At 40.0% G+C, this 19684-nt stretch overlaps 1 protein-coding gene across 1 annotated transcript in view; it reads left to right on the forward strand.

Annotated features, from left to right (window-relative positions):
* Atrn (attractin) overlaps window positions 1-19684 on the forward strand; it is a 183912-nt gene that overhangs the window by 113539 nt on the left and 50689 nt on the right. Inside the window, exons 19-23 of the mRNA XM_004661478.2 lie at window positions 3001-3138; window positions 8977-9070; window positions 11526-11578; window positions 16794-16888; window positions 18967-19045. Coding sequence (XP_004661535.1) covers window positions 3001-3138; window positions 8977-9070; window positions 11526-11578; window positions 16794-16888; window positions 18967-19045 — 459 coding nt within the window. The remainder of the gene's footprint in view (window positions 1-3000; window positions 3139-8976; window positions 9071-11525; window positions 11579-16793; window positions 16889-18966; window positions 19046-19684) is intronic.

Consider the following 19684-nt stretch of genomic DNA (forward strand, 5'->3'; position numbering starts at 1 on the left):
AAGTGCTGGAATTAAAGGCATCTGCCACCATGCTCAACTATATATATGCTATATATTTTTTTAATTTTTTTTTTTTTTTTTGAGGTAGGGTCTCTCAGTCTAGCTTAGAGTGACCTAAAATTCACTTCGTAGTCTCAGGGTGGCTTCACACTCAGCAATCCTCCTACCTCTGCCTCCTGAGTGCTGGGAATGGAAACATGCACCACCACACCTGGCTTATTTTTAAATTTTAATTTGTATATGTGAGTGTGGGCATGTGCATGCATGGTGAGGACCACTTTTGGGGGTCGGCCTTTGCTTTTCTACCTCATTTGAGGCAGGGTTTCTCTCTCTTAGTTCTCATTCTTCCATTTGCTACTCTCACCAAGAACTTTCCGGGACATTCTCCAGGCTTTTCCTCCCATTTCATAGTCAGCATACTGAGATTACAGAAGCCAACCACAGTTTCAGGCTTTTTACATGGGGCCTGGGGATTAAATTTGAGTATTTTGGCTTTAGTGACAAGCATTCTATCCACTGAGCTTTTTTTTTTTTTTTTTTTTTTTTAAAGTACGGTCTTGCTCTAACCCAGGCTGACCTGGAATTCACTATGTAGTCTTAGGCTGGCCTTGAACTCACAGAAGTCCTTCTACCTCAGTGTCCTGAGTGCTGGAATTAAAGACCATGCCTGGAGAATGAATATTTAGTTAGTAAATTTGTGTGTGTGGGGGAGGGCTGATAATTATCTATTTGAAACAGAGAGAAGGAGGGGGGGAGAGAGTGTGTGTGTGAGAATGTGCACACTAGGGCCTCTAGGCACTGCAAACGAACTCCAGACACATGTGCCACCATGTGCATCTGTCTTATGGAGGCACAGAATCATAGATTCTGGCTTACAAGTTGCTGCAGCTTGCATACTATGTGAATGTTCCACACCTGAGTCCTATAGAACATAGCCTGAAAGCTGTGTTGGACACTCCAAAGAAATCCAGCCTTTAATATGCCTTTGTAGTTGCAGCGTCCTGGTCTTGGAGCAATAGTAATTTGGCCTCTGGAAATATAGATAAAGATGCTTATTTTTCTAATAATAGAAAACATAAAGAAAATTATATATTAGAAGCTGGGTATATATAGTTCAGTGTTGAAAGTGTTATGACTCAGAAATCATTTTGCCTTCTAAAGTTTTCTTTGTGGGCTGGGGAGATGGCACAGTGGTTATAAATCCTGTCAGCCCGGGTTTAATTCCTAGTACCCACATAAAGCCAGATATACAGAGTAGTGCATGCATCTGCATCTGGTTTGCAGCAGCAAGAGGTCTTGGCATACCTATTCCCATTCTCTCTCTCTGTGTCCCCCCCCCCAAATAAGTATTTTTAAAAATACTTTTATTTGGCCAGGCGTGGTGGCACACGCCTTTAATGCCAGCACTCAGGAGGCGGCAGTAGGAGGACAGCTGTGAGTTCGAGGCTACCCTGAGACTCCATAGTGAATTCCAGGTCAACCTGGGCTAGAGTGAGACCCTACCTTGAAAAACCAAAAAATATATATATTATATATTTTATATATATAACTAAATATATATCACATATATATTTTATATAAATGTATATAGTTATTGACAGAATGGTCATGCCAGGGCCTCCAGCCACTGCAAAAAACTTCATGCACCACCTTGTGCTGCTGGCTAATGTAGGTCCTGGGGAATCAAACCTGAGTCCTTTGACTTTGTAGGCAAAACCTTAACTGCTAAGCCAGCTCTCAAATAAAAATATTTTCAAAAAATGAAAATAACCAGGTGTGGCGGCTCACACTCAGGAGGCAGAGGAAAGAGGATAACAATGAGCTTGAGGCCAGCTTGGGACTACAGAGTGAGTTCCAGGTCAGCCTGGGCTCAAGAGAGACCCTACTTCGAAGAAAACAAAACAAAACAGAAAACAAAAAAGTGAAAGAAAAACTTTTCTTTGTGATAGATCAAATAACAAATTAATTTTGACCTAACTTAAATCAAAATTGAATATTCATGTGAATAAAGCTGTAAAGCTATAGTAGAAAAATACTGAAAACAAAGATACCAAGCATGAACCATGTTTTCTGGGTGGTGGGATTAAAATTTATTTTCCCCTTCTCTATAGTTTTCAAACATACTACCATGAACATAAGTTTTACAACTAATAATTAACCAAAGCCACTTTTTTGTTTTGTTTTGTTTTTGTTTTCCGAGGTAGGGTCTCACTCTAGCTCAGGCTGATCTGGAATTCACTCTGTAGTCTCAGGGTGGCTTTGAACTCATGGCAACCCTACCTCTGCCTCCCAAGTGCTGGGACTAATGTGCCACCACGCCAGGCTCCTTTTTATTTATTTTATTTATTTATTTATTTATTTATTTATTTATTTATTTTATTTTATTTTTTTTTTTTTGAGGTAGGATCTTACTCTAGTCCAGGCTGACCTGGACGCACCAGGACTTCAGCCACTTCAATTGAACTCCAGATGCTTACACACCTACTAGGCATGTGCAAACTTAGACTTTCCTCATTTTTGTGCATCTGGCTTACATGGGATTTGGAGAGTCAAACATGGGTTCTTAGGCTTCACAGGCAAGCACCTTAACCACTAAGCCATCTCTCCAGCCCTAATTTTTGTTTTATTTGACTAGTCTTGACCTTGTCTCATAGCCAAGAATGACATTGTATGCCTAATCTTCCCAAATGCTGGAATTACCAGGGTGCACAATGCCCCGGTTTTTCAGTTTGTTTTTGAGATAAGACTCTTTATGTTACCCAAGGTGGCTTTGAAATCCCTGGGCTCAAGTAAGACAGGTCCACAGAATTAGACATTATGCCTGCCTCAGTCTCCTGAGTAGTCAGAACTTTAAGCACAGGCTACTATGCCTAACTAGTTTTGATGATTTAATATTTAAAAGTTGTAAGAAACTTAGAGATAGATGCAAAAAAATTTTTGTGAAACTCAGTTCACCTGGTACTGCAATAGGAAAAGCCCCTTAAATTCTTTGCCTTTCAGCTTGCCAGTGCAATGGTCACAGCAAATGTATCAACCAGAGCATTTGTGAGAAGTGTGAAAACCTTACCACGGGCAAGCACTGTGAGACCTGCATATCTGGCTTCTATGGCGATCCAACCAATGGAGGCAAATGTCAGCGTAAGTCACACTGATCAGGTTTGCTGTTTGCAAGTCAGGTGGAACCCATTACTTCTGTTTGACTTGACTAAGAAGGGAAGAGAGGCTTGATTTATTTTTATTTTTTTGTACTGCATTTCTTATTTGAGATATTATAATGTCAGGAGTTCAGCTGACTTATTAGAAAGCTAACTGGTTGTGTTTTGGAGCAACAAACTAACAGTGAAACAGTTAAGCCTTTAAACACATACAGCCCAACAGAAAGTTCCATTTTCTTCCAAGGAACAGAGTGCCAGCCCAGGAGTCAAGCAATCTCTGTGGTGTGTAGGAGTGATCTCACTGTGGAGGAATCCTTGTCAGTAGCATTGTGGGCTCTGTGGCTGTAGGGTGGGTGAGAGAGAAAAACTTACAAGTGAGAAGCTCTAGACATTGAGTCTGAGTGAACCAAGTATCTTCAGAGTTTTCCTCCTCCCCATGTGAGACTACAACAGAGCCTTAAGTAAGAGACACATGAGAATGAAAGTGCATTTGAAGAGCATCACAGTCTGAAGGGCCAGCCCATGACTGCACCTCTCCAAGAGATTACAACACTTGGTTGTGTTCCACTCAGCTGTGGGGAGGGTAGCTGGCCTTCTGAGGCCATGAGATAAAGCCTTTGCAGTGGCCTGTAGTGGGCCTGCAAAACCACATGCACAGGTTCATTTTGTTTGATTTGGTTTTGGCTTTGGGAAAACATACAGACTTTTTAAGATTTATTTTATCTTTTGAGAATTCTATGCATTTATGTAATATAGTTTGATCATTCACACACCCCTATTACCTTTTCTTATTCCTTCCCACTCAACCCCTTCTTCCCAACTTATTCTTCCTAACTCCCTTGGTGTTTGTTTGTTTGTTTTCCTTTTTCTTTTTCTGAGTTAAATTAGGGTTGCTTGTATGAACATGGGTGAGGAATTACTTATTGGAGTATGGCTATACTACTAAAGAATATGAACCCCTTTCCTCAAACAGTTGCCAACAGCTCCTCCCCCAACCCATCTATGATAAAATGATGATAGGTTCAGTATTGTGCTGGAAGCTACAACTGCTGAGAGTTCTTGACCGTAATGGCCATGTTGTTTTCAGAAGGCAGCATTCTTTAAGCACTCCTTCCCATCCTTAAGCTCTTATAATGTTTCTACTACCTCCATTCTTCCAGTCCCTCTTCTGTGATGTTCCTTGAGCCTTGGAGAGAGTGATATAGATGTTCCATTTAGGGCTGAGCCCACTGCAGTTATTTATTCTCAGAATCTTTTGTTGTTGTTGTTTGTTGGTTGGTTGGTTGTTTTTTTTTTGTTTTTTTTTTTTTTTTTGAGGTAGGGTCTCACTCTAGCCCAGGCTGACCTGGAATTCACTAGGTAGCCTTAGGGTGGCTTTGAACCCATGGTGATTTTCTTACCTTTTCCTTCCAAGTGCTGGGATTAAAAGCATGTGCCAGCCAGGCGTGGTGACGCATGCCTTTAATCCCAGCACTTGGGGGCAGAGGTAGGAGGATTGCCGTGAGTTTGAGGCCACTATGAGACTCCATAGTGAATTTTAGGTTAGCCTGGGCTAGAGTGAGACCCTACCTCAAAAAAATAAAAAAATAATAAAATAAAAAGCATGTGCCACCACACCCAGCCTATTCTCAGAACTTGTACCAGCTGTGTGTCTCCACATTAATCTGTGCCCACTGCAAAAAGAAACTTCTCTGATTGAGGTCAAGAGCAGTAGTAGTTTATGGGTATAAACATAAATATTTAAAAAGCAGTTTGATTACATGTTCATTTAGCGCAACAACAGTAGTAGGTTTAGTATGACCTCTGCAGGACAAGTTTTACAGTATTATGCATGAATTCCCTCCTATATAGTGGCTGTTAAATCCAAGCAGAAAATAGCCACTATTGCATCAGTGAGCACATCTTGCCTTGCTAGTCAGTTATGAAGTATAGAGGATCCACAGCTGGGTAAAACTTGATGACTTTTCTTCACAGCAGCCTGCAAAGCACCTTCTAGCACTAGGAAAGGTTTTTTGTTGTTTGTTTGTTTGTTTGTTTGTTTGAGACAGAGAATGGGCACGCCAGGGCCTTTAGCTGCTGCAAAAAAACCTCCAGATGCATGCACCACCTTGTGTGTCTGGCTTACATGGGTTCTGAGGAATCGAACCTGGATCCTTTGGCTTTGTAAGCAAGCACCTTAACTGCTAAGCCATCCCTCCAGCCCAAGTTATTTATTTTTTTGAGACAGGATCTCATGTAACTCAGGTTAGCCTTAAGCTTGATTTATAGCTCAGGATGAACCTAACCTCCTGATCTTCCTGCTTCTATCTCCCAAATGCTAGGATTGCGGGTGTGTGCCACCATGCCCAGCTACCAACACAGATTCCTCTCAATATATATAATATATATTCCAATAATACATCATAACACTGTTGAATGTTAGCTATAGTAACATTAGCTCCAGATTGTTTTAAAAAATGATGTACTAAATGAACAAAGGACACTTTATTTATCGAGTGTTCCATAGTAGTCTCTTACCTCTTCCTGCAGGGGCAAGTCTTTGTTCAAATACTTCTGCCTTCAGGACCCTGTTTGGGGCACCACCTGTCAGAGATACCTCTCTGGAGACCTGAAAGACTCTGGCCCTGGAATGAGACACAGACAGTTGTTTGATGCTACTGACAACTTTATTCTGCAGCCACAGTTTTATAGAGAGATCAGAGTTATACATTAGTTATTAAGTAAGCTGTTTAAAAGAAAAAAACATGTTTATGTTCTAAGTACAGGGCGACCATCACCAGGGACTTCATTAAAAAAACATGTCTTGGAAAATGGACGTAAAGACTAAACGGGGAGATTCGGCTCCTTTTGAATAGCTACCTAGGATTCTTGGCCTTTTGCCATCATCCTTGGAGGACCTTCTTCTTAGGCTGGTGTTCTCAAGTTATCTTCACAATCCCTGAGTCTGGCTCTGCAGTTAAAGGCATTTGCTTGCAAAGCTTGTCAGTTTAAGTTCAGTTTTCCAGCACCCACATAAAGGCAGATGACCCCCACAAAAAAAGGTGATAGGACCTAGTGTTCATTTGCAGTGGCAAGAGACCATGATGAACATGTTTGTGTGTCTGTGTGTGCATATGTGTGTATAATTTTTTTAAGTTCCTTAAAGTTCTGAGCAAGAAAAATAATTAGGGAACGAAATCTCTATCTGTTCTTCAGGTCACACATCTAGATTCCTCACTGTAGTCATTCAGAACTGATCCCATGCCAGCCACAAAAGCGGTTTTCAGCCAGAAGTGGTAGCTACACCTTTAATCACAGTCCTCAGGAGGCAGAGATAGGAGGCTTGCTGTGAGTTTGAGGCCAGCCTGGGACTACAGAGTAAATTGCAGGTCAGCCTGAGCTAGAGTGAGACCTTACCTCGAAAAAAAAAAAACAAAATAAAACAGTCTTTTTCTAGCTGGGTGTCCCCAAACTCTGTTGAGATTAAAGCAGTCAGAACATAGTTAACCATACAGCTAACACTCAGTAAATGTGATCATTACCCTTCTAGTGTTATTCTCTACTACTCTTAAGTAAAATATCTTGTTCAAATTATAAGATAATCACTAAAAAAATTTTTCCCATGCTTTGTGAACACACTTCATCTTTTAATTATCAGAATACCTAATATTGCTGAGTAGTAAAAGTGTTCAAGACTTGTTACATACATACTCAAGAATTAGGTGTCTTAGCCAAGCATGGTAGCACACGCCTTTAATCCCAGCACACGGGAGGCAGAGATAGGAGGATCACCATGAGTTCGAGGCCACCCTGAGACCACATAGTGAATTCCAGGTCAGCCTGAGCCAGAGTGAGACCCTACCTCAAAAAAAAAAAAAAAAAAAAAAATTAGGTGTTTATTTTCTCAAGATCCAGTAATTTGCCCAGTCTGATGTAACCAAATTGGGAACCACATCCAGTGTGTGCTGATCTGAACTAACCAGAGGGTACTTCCAGATGACCATTCCCATGCCTGCAGCTGCCATGTAGAAAAATCACCTTTCCAAGCCAGCCATGGTGGTGCACACTTTTAATCCCAGCACTCGGGAGGCAGAGGTAGGAGGATTGCTATGAGTTCGAGTCTACCTTGAGACTCTCTAGTGAATTCCAGGTCAGCCTGGGCTAGAGCGAGACCCTACCTTGAAAGATGAAAAGAATAAAGAAAAGGAGAGTACTCAGTGTTTAAAGGCACTTGCTTGCAAGCCCACTGGCCTGAGTTCAAATCTCCATCACCCACGCAAAGCTGGACATAAAGTGGCTCATGCATCCGTAATCTCAACACAACTGCAGCATAGGGAGGAAAAGCCAAGAGACTCCAGAACCTCACAGGCCAGCTTGACTGGTGTATAAAGCAGTAAAACAATAGACCTTGTCTCAAGGAAGGAAGGGAAAGACAAACACCCAAAGTCATCTTTGAGTTTCTTAGAATTGCAACCTTTAGCCAAAGATCAATAGACCTTGTCTCAAGGAAGGAAGGGAAAGACAAACACCCCAAAGTCATCCTTGAGTTTCTCTCTTATAATTGCAACCTTTAGCCAAAGATAATAGTCTTAGGTGTCATGCATGTATTCTCCCCTTTAATCTTCCCAACAACTCTATAAGATAGGGACTGTTATTATTTTTATCATATAGACAAGGAAACAGATCAGAAGGGTTAAGGAGCATGTCCATAATTACATAAGAGCTATATGGAGGACCCTGGTTTCAAATACAAGAAAACTGATGTCAGGCCTCTCTGATTTTCATTAATACATTGTTCTAACCCCATAATCAACAGAGTAAGAATTGAACTCACTGGCTTCATTCCAGTCATTTTGCTAATTATCAACATTCATTCTAATAATCTCTGTACTGTTTTGTTCTAAAGGTTTCTTTGAGTTAGTTTTTTTCACAGGATTTCTTTTTTTAATTTTTTTATTTTTTTTATTTTTCAAGGTTGGGTTTCACTCTAGCTCAGGCTGACCTGGATTTCACTACGTAGTCTCAGGGTTGCCTCGAACTCATGGAGATCCTCCTACCTCTGCCTCCTGAGTGCTGGGATTAAAGGCATGCGCCACCACATCTGGCTAGGATTTTTTTTTAAGTACACTTTTTTCTAGACTTTCATTTATTCACAGAAAAATTGGGGATAAAGTGCAAGGCCTTGAGTTCAGTTCTTAGCACCCCTCTTCCCCCACACATAAGAAGAAAAGAGGGCCAGGTGTGGTGTTGCACACCTTTAATCCCAGCACTCAGGAGGCAGAGGTAGGATCACTGTGAGTTTGAGGCAACCCTGAGACTACATAGTTAATTTCAGATCAGCCTGGGTAGAGTGAAACCCAACCTCAAAAAATCAAAAAAAGAAACAAATAGAAGGGAAAAGAGAAACTTTTCAAATGGCCCCATAGAAAAGATTACTCAGATGGGGCAAAGAGCAACCCAACCAACCTTCTCCCAGAGGGCAAAAACCACCCAGATTGAATCCACAGGGTAAGGATCTAGCACCTGACACACTAGAAATACTATATGTTGAATGAAACATAATACTGAAAAAGGGAGTCTGTCAAAAAGATGGAAATAATGATTGCTGCAGGTGGCAGCAGAAACTGACTTTTTCTTTCTTTCTGGTCTTTAATATTGGTTCCTTTACATATTAGAAATAAATCATTAGCTGAAAAATTGTTACTCTTACCCAATGACTGCTCTCTTGTTTTTGTCTGTCTTTCCTAATGAACCCAATTTAAACAAACTTTTCTTGAGAAGAGTCTCTGGTTATAGTAATCTTTTAAGTGTTGTGACCTGCATTCTATTTCTTTCTCCCCAGCATGCAAGTGTAACGGGCATGCATCACTGTGCAATACCAACACGGGCAAGTGCTTCTGCACCACCAAAGGTGTCAAGGGGGATGAGTGCCAGCTGTGAGTACCACATGCTTTGTACCACCAGGAAGGACCAGGGGCATGAAACTGCCTGAATCCTAAGAGTTATTCCCTTCCCTGTTCCTTGTTGCCATGGGCTCCCAGAGAGCATCACATATGGGAGTTTGCCCCATTTGCTTCAGCCAAGTTAACCTTTACCACAGTGAGGGGTCAGGGTCATTAATAGTAATTCTTTAGTGGCTCTTTAATTCACTTTTTAAAAACATGTGTTAGTAATGCTGACATTTCCTGGCCTACTGATTTGAATTAGTCATATTAACTTTAGCAGTGACTTGATTTTTATTATGTTAGGAGATTGTACTCTTTCCTGAAGGATAAAGTCAGAAGAGCTGATATTCCAGTGAAGGTATTTATTTGGCATTTTGATTGCCTGATAGCAGAAATGATCTTGATTTTAACCCATCCATCTCTGTTCTATCACTTTCCTTGGCAAAGTTAATCTAATGTCTTGTAGGGGAGGATTTGAAGTCCTGGTTGATGAAGATGCAGACTTAGCACAAGCAGACAGGTTCCAGGCCTGGCTCTGCCTCCACTGAGCCTCAGTTTCCCTGTTTATAGGGTGGCTAGCAGTTACTATTTTTAGTATCCTTGTAAGTTGAAATGTGAGTTTGTCCTCAAGTTAGCATCTTCCTGTCTGCCTCACTGGGATGAACACCTATGTTTGTTTATTCTCGCAAGAAGCTTAATGGGCTGGAGAGATGACTCAGTGGTAAAGGCACTTGCCTGCAAAGCCTAATGCCCTAGGTTTGATTCTCCAGTACCTACATAAAGCCAGGTGCATCTGGAGTTCATTTGCAGCTGCTGTAGGCCTTGGTGCACCCATTCTATCTCTTTCTCTCTCACCTTGCCAATAAATAAATAAAATATTTTTTAAAAAGAAGAAGAAGCTTAAGAGAATATGAAAACATTAGCTGTATTGCAAATATCTTACTGGTAACTTTTTCTTTATAGAACAATAATAATAAAATATAGGGAGAGTCTGTGGAGACATTGATAGCATTATTGAGCAGGGTAGTAGTCCCTGTAAACTCTTGTTAGTTTACTTCAGTGAATATGGTTACTATGTTTATGTTGCCTTACAGCCAATACATGAAGAAATGTCTAATTAGAGATTGAATTTAGCTTTTCATCCAGGTTCCTTTCAACAAAAATATGATAGAGCAAAATTAATCACCTATCTTCTGTTAAGGACAAAGCTAAGACTGGAAGTGGCATCCATTCAGATTTTTCAAATCTCCAAGAGAGTGTCCTATAAGCAAGTGCCAGCTTATACCTTGGAATAGTTTTTACCCTCCTTTCTTCATGCTTTTGAGCTATTGTGCTTTCCTCCGTAGCTTTATGAAGTAGAAGACTAGATTATATTAATGTTTGTAGATGGTGTATATGGGAGATTAATAATTCTTTTTAGTTGATTAATTAGTATGTGCATATATATGTGCACACAACACACATGCACCACTTTGTGCCTTTCTTTACATGGGTGTTGGGGAATCAAATCTGGATTGACAGGCTTTGCAACAGGCACTTTTTAACTGCAGAGTGATCTCCACAGCTCTAATAATTTTTAAAAGATTCTTATTTTGTTTTGGTTTTTTCAAGGTAGGGTTTCACGCTAGCCCAAGCTGACCTAGAATTCACTCTGTAGTTCCAAGCTGGCCTCAAACTCACAGCGATCCTCCTACCTCTGCTTTCCAAGTGGTAGGACTAAAGATAAGAGCTACCATGCTTGGCTTCCAGTAATTTTTTTTAACCAAAACTTATTATGTTTCATATGGTGAACACTTGTTGAAGGGAATTTTTTCTTTTATTTATGAGAGAGAATTGGTACACTAGGGCCTCTAGCCACTGCACTCAAACTGCAGATGCATGTGCCATATTGTATGCATGCGCAACCTTGTGCTCATGCCTCACCTTGTGCACCTGGCTTACATGGGATCTGGGGAGCCAAACCTGGGTCCTTATGCTTTGAAGGCAAGTGCCTTAACCACTAAGCCATCTCTCCAGCCCAAGAATTCTTTTTTTTAAATGATCCTTCGTATTTACTTTTCTCTTGTTTATATTTAAAGAACAGTCCATTTATACAGGGATAGCAGGATAGAAGTAAGAAATGAATGTCTGAAAAATGTTTTAGTTGCACTTTTAGAAAAATAAGTAGTCCACACAAAATTGAAAATCTGGTTTGCATTACAAGTAGGATCTAAATTTATTACATTTCTATGTATCTTATGACCTTTGGCAAACATTCATCTGTTGTTTTCAACAGGGTCAGAGGTATAAACTGCTGGGTAGAAAAATTCATACAAATGTGTCTTGATCTGTCTGGTGTGAATAATGGGAGAGTTTAAATAAAAGTATTTTCTGTATTTTAAGAAAGAATATAGGTTCTATTTTTGAAATATCAGTAGAAAATAATTTCTTTTTTTTTCCCTTCTAGATGTGAGGTAGAAAATCGATACCAGGGAAACCCTCTCAAAGGAACATGTTATTGTAAGTGTTGTTGTAATTTCTCTCTAGAAGCAGAGTAGTTCAGCAAAATTATACTGTTTCCTTTAACATAGTTTTAGAATGGTGTTTATAGAATATAGCAAATACCCATAGAGGTGTTCTCTAACTTGATAAGTAATCTTTTAAGCTGTCTTAATTATGGTCATGGTTTATGTTAGTATGTCCATAGCAGATAACAGGGGACAACACAAGGACAAGCATCATTGGTTTTCCTTATTTCTGTTCCCTTCTACTCTTACTTCATTTGCCATTATAGATTAGTAACAAAATTCTTAAATATTTTCATTTATTATTTATCTAAGAGCTAGAGTGGGAGACAGAACAGGAGATTAAGAGGGAGGACTATGAATGGGCATGCTAGGACCTTTCCCAATCTTGGAACTACAGGTGAATCTAACAAGGTTATCAGATTTATGGGTAAATGCATTTTCTGTATTTATGAGAATCCACATACTAGGGCAGATTATGAAACCAGAGAATAGGAGTTAATTCTTGATATATCCAATGAAATTACATGTATAACTTGTAGAAGAAAACAGGAGAAAAACATCTGTACCTTAGGTTTGGGAAAAGACTTCATAGATAATGATTTTCTGTAGTCTAGACCAGTACTGAATTTACAGTCCTTACTGAGCTTCCTGAGTAGTTAGAATCACAGACTTGGGCCACCAGGTACAGTGAGTTCTCAGACATGATTCTAAAAATAATTCATCAAATAAAATGTTGGGTAATAAACTTTATCAAAATTTAAAACTTGCATTTAAGAAATTGAGGCTGAACCCAGGCGTGGTGGGACATACCTTTAATCCCAGCACTCAAGAGGCAGAAGTAGGAAGATAACCATGAGTTCAAGGCCACTTTGAGACTACATAGTGAATTGCAGGTCAGCCTGACAGAGAGTGAGACCCTATCTCTAAAAAAAAACAAAAAGAAAGAAAGAAAAGAAATTGAGGCTGGATATGTAGCTCAGTGGTTGAATGCTTACCTAGCATGCACAAGGTCTTAGATTCAACCCAAGCACCACAAAAATAAAACATTCAAAAACATTTAAAGCTGAGCATGGTAGCTCACACCTTTAATCCCAGCACTTGGGAGGCAGAGGTAAGAAGATTGCCATGAGTGGCCACACTGCAGGCCAACCTCAGCTACAGCAAGACCCTACCTAGAAAAAAAAAAAAACACTTAAAAATGATCTAGTATAGGGGCACATGCTTGTAATCTTAGTACTTGACTTGGTGAAGCAGGAGGATCATGAGTTTGATGCTAGTTGGGACAATGTAGTGATAACTTCCTCAAAAATAAAACAAAACAGTACAGAACAGGCTAGAAATTTCATCAAATTGAACATAATAGATTATATATATACATACATCCAATAAGCATAGATAGATAAATTGTGTATTACTAGTTACTGCATTCATTGCAGTGAACGAACACCAGACGAGAAGCAGCTTAATGGAGAAATGGCTTAGCAGTTAAGGCATTTGCCTGCAAAGCCAAAGGACTCAGGTTTGATTCCCCAGGACCCACTTTAGCCAGATGCACAAGGGAGCACATGCGTCCAGAGTTTGATTGCAGTGGCTGGAGGCTGTGGCATGTCCATTCTCTCTCTCCCTCTTTCTCTGTCAAATAAATAAAATATTTGAAAAAAAAAAAGGCAGCTTAAGAAAGAGAAGGCTTGGATACCCTGTGCCAGAGGGTACTTGCAGAGTGGAGTGAAAGGTAGCAAGACCAGAGGAGATAAACTACTCCTCGCACTTCAGTCAAGCCACAGCTGAGTCCACGGAGGAATTGTGGAGAAGAGCAAGAGTGCTATTTCTGTACTGTTCCTAATACTCAGCACCAGGGTGCAGGAGACAGACCCTGAGGATACTCAACAACTACCAAAGCAGAGATCTAGAGGCTCCTAAGAGCTCATCACTGAAGTAGAGGGGGCTGGAAAGATTTTAAGGACATGTTGAGACATCATGCCTAGAGGAATTCCCTTCCCCCCAAAATAACTACTACTCCCAAAATGCATAAATCACACCCCATGGGGAATACCTGCAACTCCACTGAGGAGCATCCCCAACAGAATGGGGGCAGGGATGAGGGGAAAGAGAGTACCAACACATGATGTATCCATACAAAACATCTTGTTAATAATAAACAGAAAAACGGTACAAAAGAAAAAAGAAAAAAAAAAATTCACATCTAGGGGCCTGGGGATATGGCTCAGTGATTAAGGTGTTTGCTGCAAAGCCTAACAGCCTGGGTTTGATTCGCCACTACCCATGTAGTACCAGATGTACATAGTGGCGATGCATCTGAAGGAGGCCCTGCTATGCCCATTCCCTCTTTCTTCTCTCTGTGCATATGAATAAATAAATAAAACATATAAAAAAGAAGGCGAAGGCTTTATTTTAGCTTACAGTTCCAAAGATACAGTCTATCAATGCGAGGAGGAGGAGGGATGGCAGCAGGACTAGGAGGCTGGCTGTTCACATTGCATCCACAAACAAGAGGCAGAGAATGAATAAGAAGTGGAGCCAAGCTATAAAACTTAAAGGCCCACCTACAGTGACTGACCACTTCCCCCAGTAAGGCTCCATCTCCTAAAGGTTCTATAACCTTCCTGAATAGGACCATCAGCTGAGGACCAAGGGTTAAACACATGAGCCTAAAGCATTCAAAACTCAACAGTACTTAGTATATTTAAAACCATAATGAGAGAAAGGAAGGGAGGAGGGTACTTAATAGGTTGATATTGTATATATGTAAGTACAATGATTGTGATGGGAAGGTAATATGAGGGAGAATGGAATTTCAAAGGGGAAAGTGGGGGGAGAGGGAGGGAATTACCATGGGATATTTTTTTATAATCATGGAAAGTGCTAATAAAAATTAAAAAAAAACCATAATGAGATAATGCTTTAGAATAACTAGAATCAAAAGCTAGTACTGTGGTTCAGTAGAAGAAAACTATAATCTTAGCTGCCTCTGCATTCAACCTGTTATAATTTGGTTAAACACAAGAAAAACACAGGATCGTAGATAGAAAAAGGGTGGAGCATTTTAATATACAATTTGATAATTACTGATAACATAGTTTGGTACCATACAGAAACTAAAAACTCATTCTTTATTTTTTTTCACAATTTTATTTTCTTGGGGGGAAAAACAATAGCACCAGGTTTAACAAAAACGTTGAGAAACTAGAGCATTCGTATATGGAATGTTAAGATGGTATAAACATTTTGAAAAATGATTTGACAAGTTTGTTTTAATAGTTTAAAGTGCATTTATCAATTATTCCTCATTCCCCCCCACCACCACCTATGGAAATCATCCATTTTATTTTTTATCTATGAATTTAACTACTCTGAGGATTGCATCTTGTTGCAGTCAGGTTCACATTGCTGGCAGAAATCACCCAACCAAGAGTAGCTTGTGGGGGGGGAAACAAAAAGGTTTATTTTGGCTTGCAGACTTGAGAGAAAGTTCCATGATGGCAGGGGAAAATGATAGCATGAGCAGAGGGTGGACATCGAACATCACCTCCTGGCCAACATCAAGTGGACAACAGGAACAGGAGAGTGTGCCAAACACTGACAAGGGGAACTGGCCATAACATCCATAAGCCTGCCCCCAACAATACACTGCTTCCAGGAGATGTTAATTCCCAAATCTCCATCAGCTGGGAACCTAGCCTTCAGAACACCTAAGTTTATGGGGGACACCTGAATCAAACCATCACACATCTAAATAGAATCATAGTATTTGCCAAGCCCGGCTGGTAGTGCAGAGGAAAGGACCAGGCCTGCTGGTTCCTCCCTAGGAGTTGAGGGGATGATGAGCGTCCTACCCAGAAACCTCTGCTGGCCACCGGAGAAAAACCACACTGAGTGGGGAGTCTTTTTTTTTTTTTTTTTTAATTTTTATTAGCATGTTCCATGATTATAAAGAATATCCCATGGTAATCCCCCCCCACATTTTCCCCTTTGAAATTCCATTCTCCATCATATTACCTCCCCAGGGGAGTCTTTTTGAAGCAGAAACTCACTTTATTGTTATAGGCAGGTGTTTATATGTTGAGAATGAAGGCAGAGACTTTAGGGTGGGGTGAGATGTAAGGACAAATAGCATACTGTGACCTCTGAGATGATTGGTTCTAAGCCGCACAAGTGGGGGACTCGTAACTTCCTGTGCAGTAGTGGCAGGCCAGAGGCCATTTGGCCCCCTGCTGAGTCATAGCTGGGCTGAGGCAGTTCGCCAAACTTGAGCTAGGCTCAGGAAGTTACACTAGGCCTCACGTCCACAAGTATTTGCCTTTTTTGTGGCTAATTTATTATCTTTGGTATAGTGTTGTCAAGGTTAATCCACATTGTAAAAGGGCAGTGTATGTCAGAATTTCCTTTCTTTTAGGCTTAGGATATAACTGAGTTATGTTGTTGGCCTAGCATGCAAAGGCCCTGGGTTCAATCCCTAGCATCACAAACTATTTTAAATTGCTTTTTATAGTTGAATTAATATTGCATTATGCCTGTAAGTTTTGGTTTATTCATTTATCTGTCAGTGGGATACGGGGTTGCTTCTTGCTTTTTGCTATTATAAATATGTTCCTGGGTATGGTGGCACATGCCTTTAGTCCCAGCACTTGAGAGGCAGAGGTAGGAGGATTGCCAAGAGTTCAAGGTCACCCTGAGACTACAGAGTGAATTCCACATCTGCCTGGGCTAGAGGAAAATCCTACCTCAAAAACAAAAAACAAGCAAGTAAAATAAATAGTACTGTTATGAAAATGGGTGTGCATGATGGGTAAGAGGATTGCCATGAGTTGGAGGCCACCCTGAGAGTACATAGTGAACTCCAGGTCCACCTGGGCTACCCTGGAAAAACAAAAAATAAATAACAATACCCAAAAGACAAAAACTTGGGAATAGGTAAGTTAATGTCCTTTCCTAGCTAATGAGGATCTGCCATTCTGTGATACTGAGTTTATTCAAAAAAAAAAAAAAAAAGTAATCTGTATTTCCAGAGACCTATTCTGTTTTATATTAAAATTAAAAAAAAAAAATTCAGGTATGGTCTCATTCTAGTCCAGGTTGACCTAGAACTCACTTTGTAGCTCAAGCAAGTCTCATACTCATGGTACTCCTCCTACTTTAGCTTCTCAAGCACTTGAATCTGTTTTTAAATAAATATTTCTTCTTTCCAGATACTCTTCTTATTGACTATCAGTTCACTTTTAGCCTGTCACAAGAAGATGACCGCTATTACACAGCCATCAATTTTGTGGCTACTCCTGATGAAGTAAGCTTTTTTAAAGTTGTCTTATTTTTATTGATTTGTAAGTATTCTTTTCTTGGTCAGCCTGGACAAGCAGTCTCAAGGTGTAATATACAAGGTAATTTTCAGAGACACAGGAAAGAAATGTTAAGAATAGCCATTTTATTTATTTCTACTCAGAAAGCAAGACAGTATTAAAGATTTACCAAGATATGATGCATAGATTGGTATTGATTTTACATACTTGATTTCCTGTCAGCTCAGCTTGCGAGGGGACTACATCAGCAATACACAAGAGGTCAAATGAAAGAGCCCAGATGGTTCTCTCAGGTGGCCCAGATGCTTAAAAATTATGGGGTTAGGGGGATGGCTCAAACGGTAAAATGCATGCTGTGCTTCTATAAACACACATATACGAATTTTAAAAATGTTCCATTTGGAAGACAATTTATAATACAATCTGTGAATTCAGCAGGCGAAGGAGCTTGCTTGCAAAGCCTGATGGCCCAGGTTTGATTCCCTAGTACCAGTGTAAAGCCAGATACACAAAGTGGCGCATGTAGCTCATTTGCAGTGGCAAGAGGCCTTGCCATACTCATTGTCTTGCTCTCTTACCTTTTTGTCCTCACAAATAAATAAACTTTTTTTTAATTTAAATTTTTTTAAAAATTTATTTGACAGAGAGAAAGCATGAGCGAGAATGGGTGCATCTGGGCCTCCAGCCACTGCAAAGTGCAGATACATGCACCACCTTGTGCAACTGGCTTATGTGGGTCCTGGGGAATTGAACCGAGGTCCTTTGGCTTTGCAGGCAAACACCTTTAATATTTATTTATTTGACAGAGAAATAGGGGGAGAGAGATGGAGGGAGAATGGGCACACCAGGGCTTCCAGCCACTGCAAATAAACTCCCAACACATTTGCCCCCTTGTGCATCTGGCTAACATGGGTCCTGAGGAATTGAACTTGGTTCCTTTTTGGCTTTGCAGGCAAACACCTTAACTGCTAAGCCATCCCTCCAGCCCTAAATAAACTTTTTAAAAGAAGTATATAAAGCCGGTCATGGTGGTGCATGCCTTTAATCCCAGCACTTGGGAGGCAGAAGTAGGAGGATCACCAAGAGTTTGAGGCCAGCCTGAGACTACATAGTAAATTCCAGGTCAGCCTGGACTAAAGTGAAACCCTAACTCAAAAAAACATGAAAAAAAGTGTGTATATATATATATACACTTTTATATATATATATATATATATATATATATATATATATATATATATCTTTTAGTTATAAATCTGTGGAAATTAGAGCACTGAATCAAGTGTCTTCCTGGTAAGCGGGAACTCTAGGCATTTGGAAAAGTTTGGATGCTGAGGACTTTGCTTTTCTAACTCAGGTCAAAAGGTGTAAATATGATAGTTTGTATGTGTGTGGTTTGGATGTGTGCATGTGCAAATACACATGCACGTGTGTGCAAGTGGAGGATGGAGGATAACGTCAAGTGTCTTCTTCACTCATTTTCCACCTTACTGTTTTCGAGATAAGGCCTCCCATTGAACCTGGAGCTTACCAATTTATCTAGGCCCTGGTGTCCTCCTGTCTCCACTCCCCTGTGCACACACTGTTGCACCCAACTTTCATGTAGATGCTTGGGATCCAAATTCAGGTCTCTATCCTTGCATGGCACAGGCTACACCATCTCCCAAGCCCCAAGCTTTTTTTTTTTTTTTAAGTATCAGCATTTAGGAGGCTGAGATAGAAGTATTGCCATGAGTTTGATGTCACCCTGGGACTACAGAGTAAGTTAGCATGAGACCCTGCCTCAAAACAAACAAAAGATAGTTTTTTCATGGAGTTAGGCATTTGATAAAACACTAAATTTCATATAATTTATGGAATAGAAACAAAATTTTATCTGCAATTTATTTGTGTTAAAAAAATTGACAAGAAAGTTTGCTAACTCTTCTATAAGCATGTGTTTCTCTTGGGACATTGTGAAATATTCTCTAGTTATGATACTTAGGAATAATAAAATCTAATTATTGCTTTACTTTAAAATCCGAAAACTGCTATACTTAACTCTCTAATTTGCAACTGTCATCAGCAAAACAGGGATTTGGACATGTTCATCAATGCCTCTAAAAACTTCAACCTCAATATCACCTGGGCTGCCAGCTTCTCAGGTAAGGCATGTCTAAAGAAAACAATGCAAGTAGAGATGATGAATAAAGAAATACAGGAGTTGGAAAAGGAGGCCCTAGAGACATTTAGATGAGTTTAAAATCTACTTTTGCCACTTATTAGCTATGAGACCCCAGAACAAGTATCTTAGACTCCTCCAGAGGCCTTAGGATTGTTCCTATGAAAAGTGAGCATCACAATACTTAACTTCCTACAGTTACGCAGATTAAATGAGGTTTATACCTGCCATTGCCTGCCATGGTTCAGGTTTAATAGGTGATTACCACTCCTACCCTACACTCATATCCTTGCTGTAGCCACTAGACTGTCATCAACTACACCAGTGCCTTGCAAATGAAAAGCAAATTAACTCATACTTTTAAGAAGTGAAAATATTTAAGTACAATGAGATTGTTAGTAGGTATAGAGAACTTGCTAACCTACTATGTTGGGAGTTAAACAAGTTCTAAAAGCACAGCGTGCCAGTTGTGGTGACGCACGCCTTTAATCCCCGCAGGAGGCAGAGGTAGGAGGATCACCGTGAGTTTGAGGCCACCCCAAGACTACATAGTGAATTCCAGGTCAGCCTGGGCTAGAGTGAAACCCTACCTTGAAAAACCAATAATAGTAATAAGAAAAAA

The sequence above is a fragment of the Jaculus jaculus genome, chromosome 8 (genome assembly GCF_020740685.1).
Source record: "Jaculus jaculus isolate mJacJac1 chromosome 8, mJacJac1.mat.Y.cur, whole genome shotgun sequence".
NCBI classification, from domain to species: Eukaryota; Metazoa; Chordata; class Mammalia; order Rodentia; family Dipodidae; genus Jaculus; species Jaculus jaculus.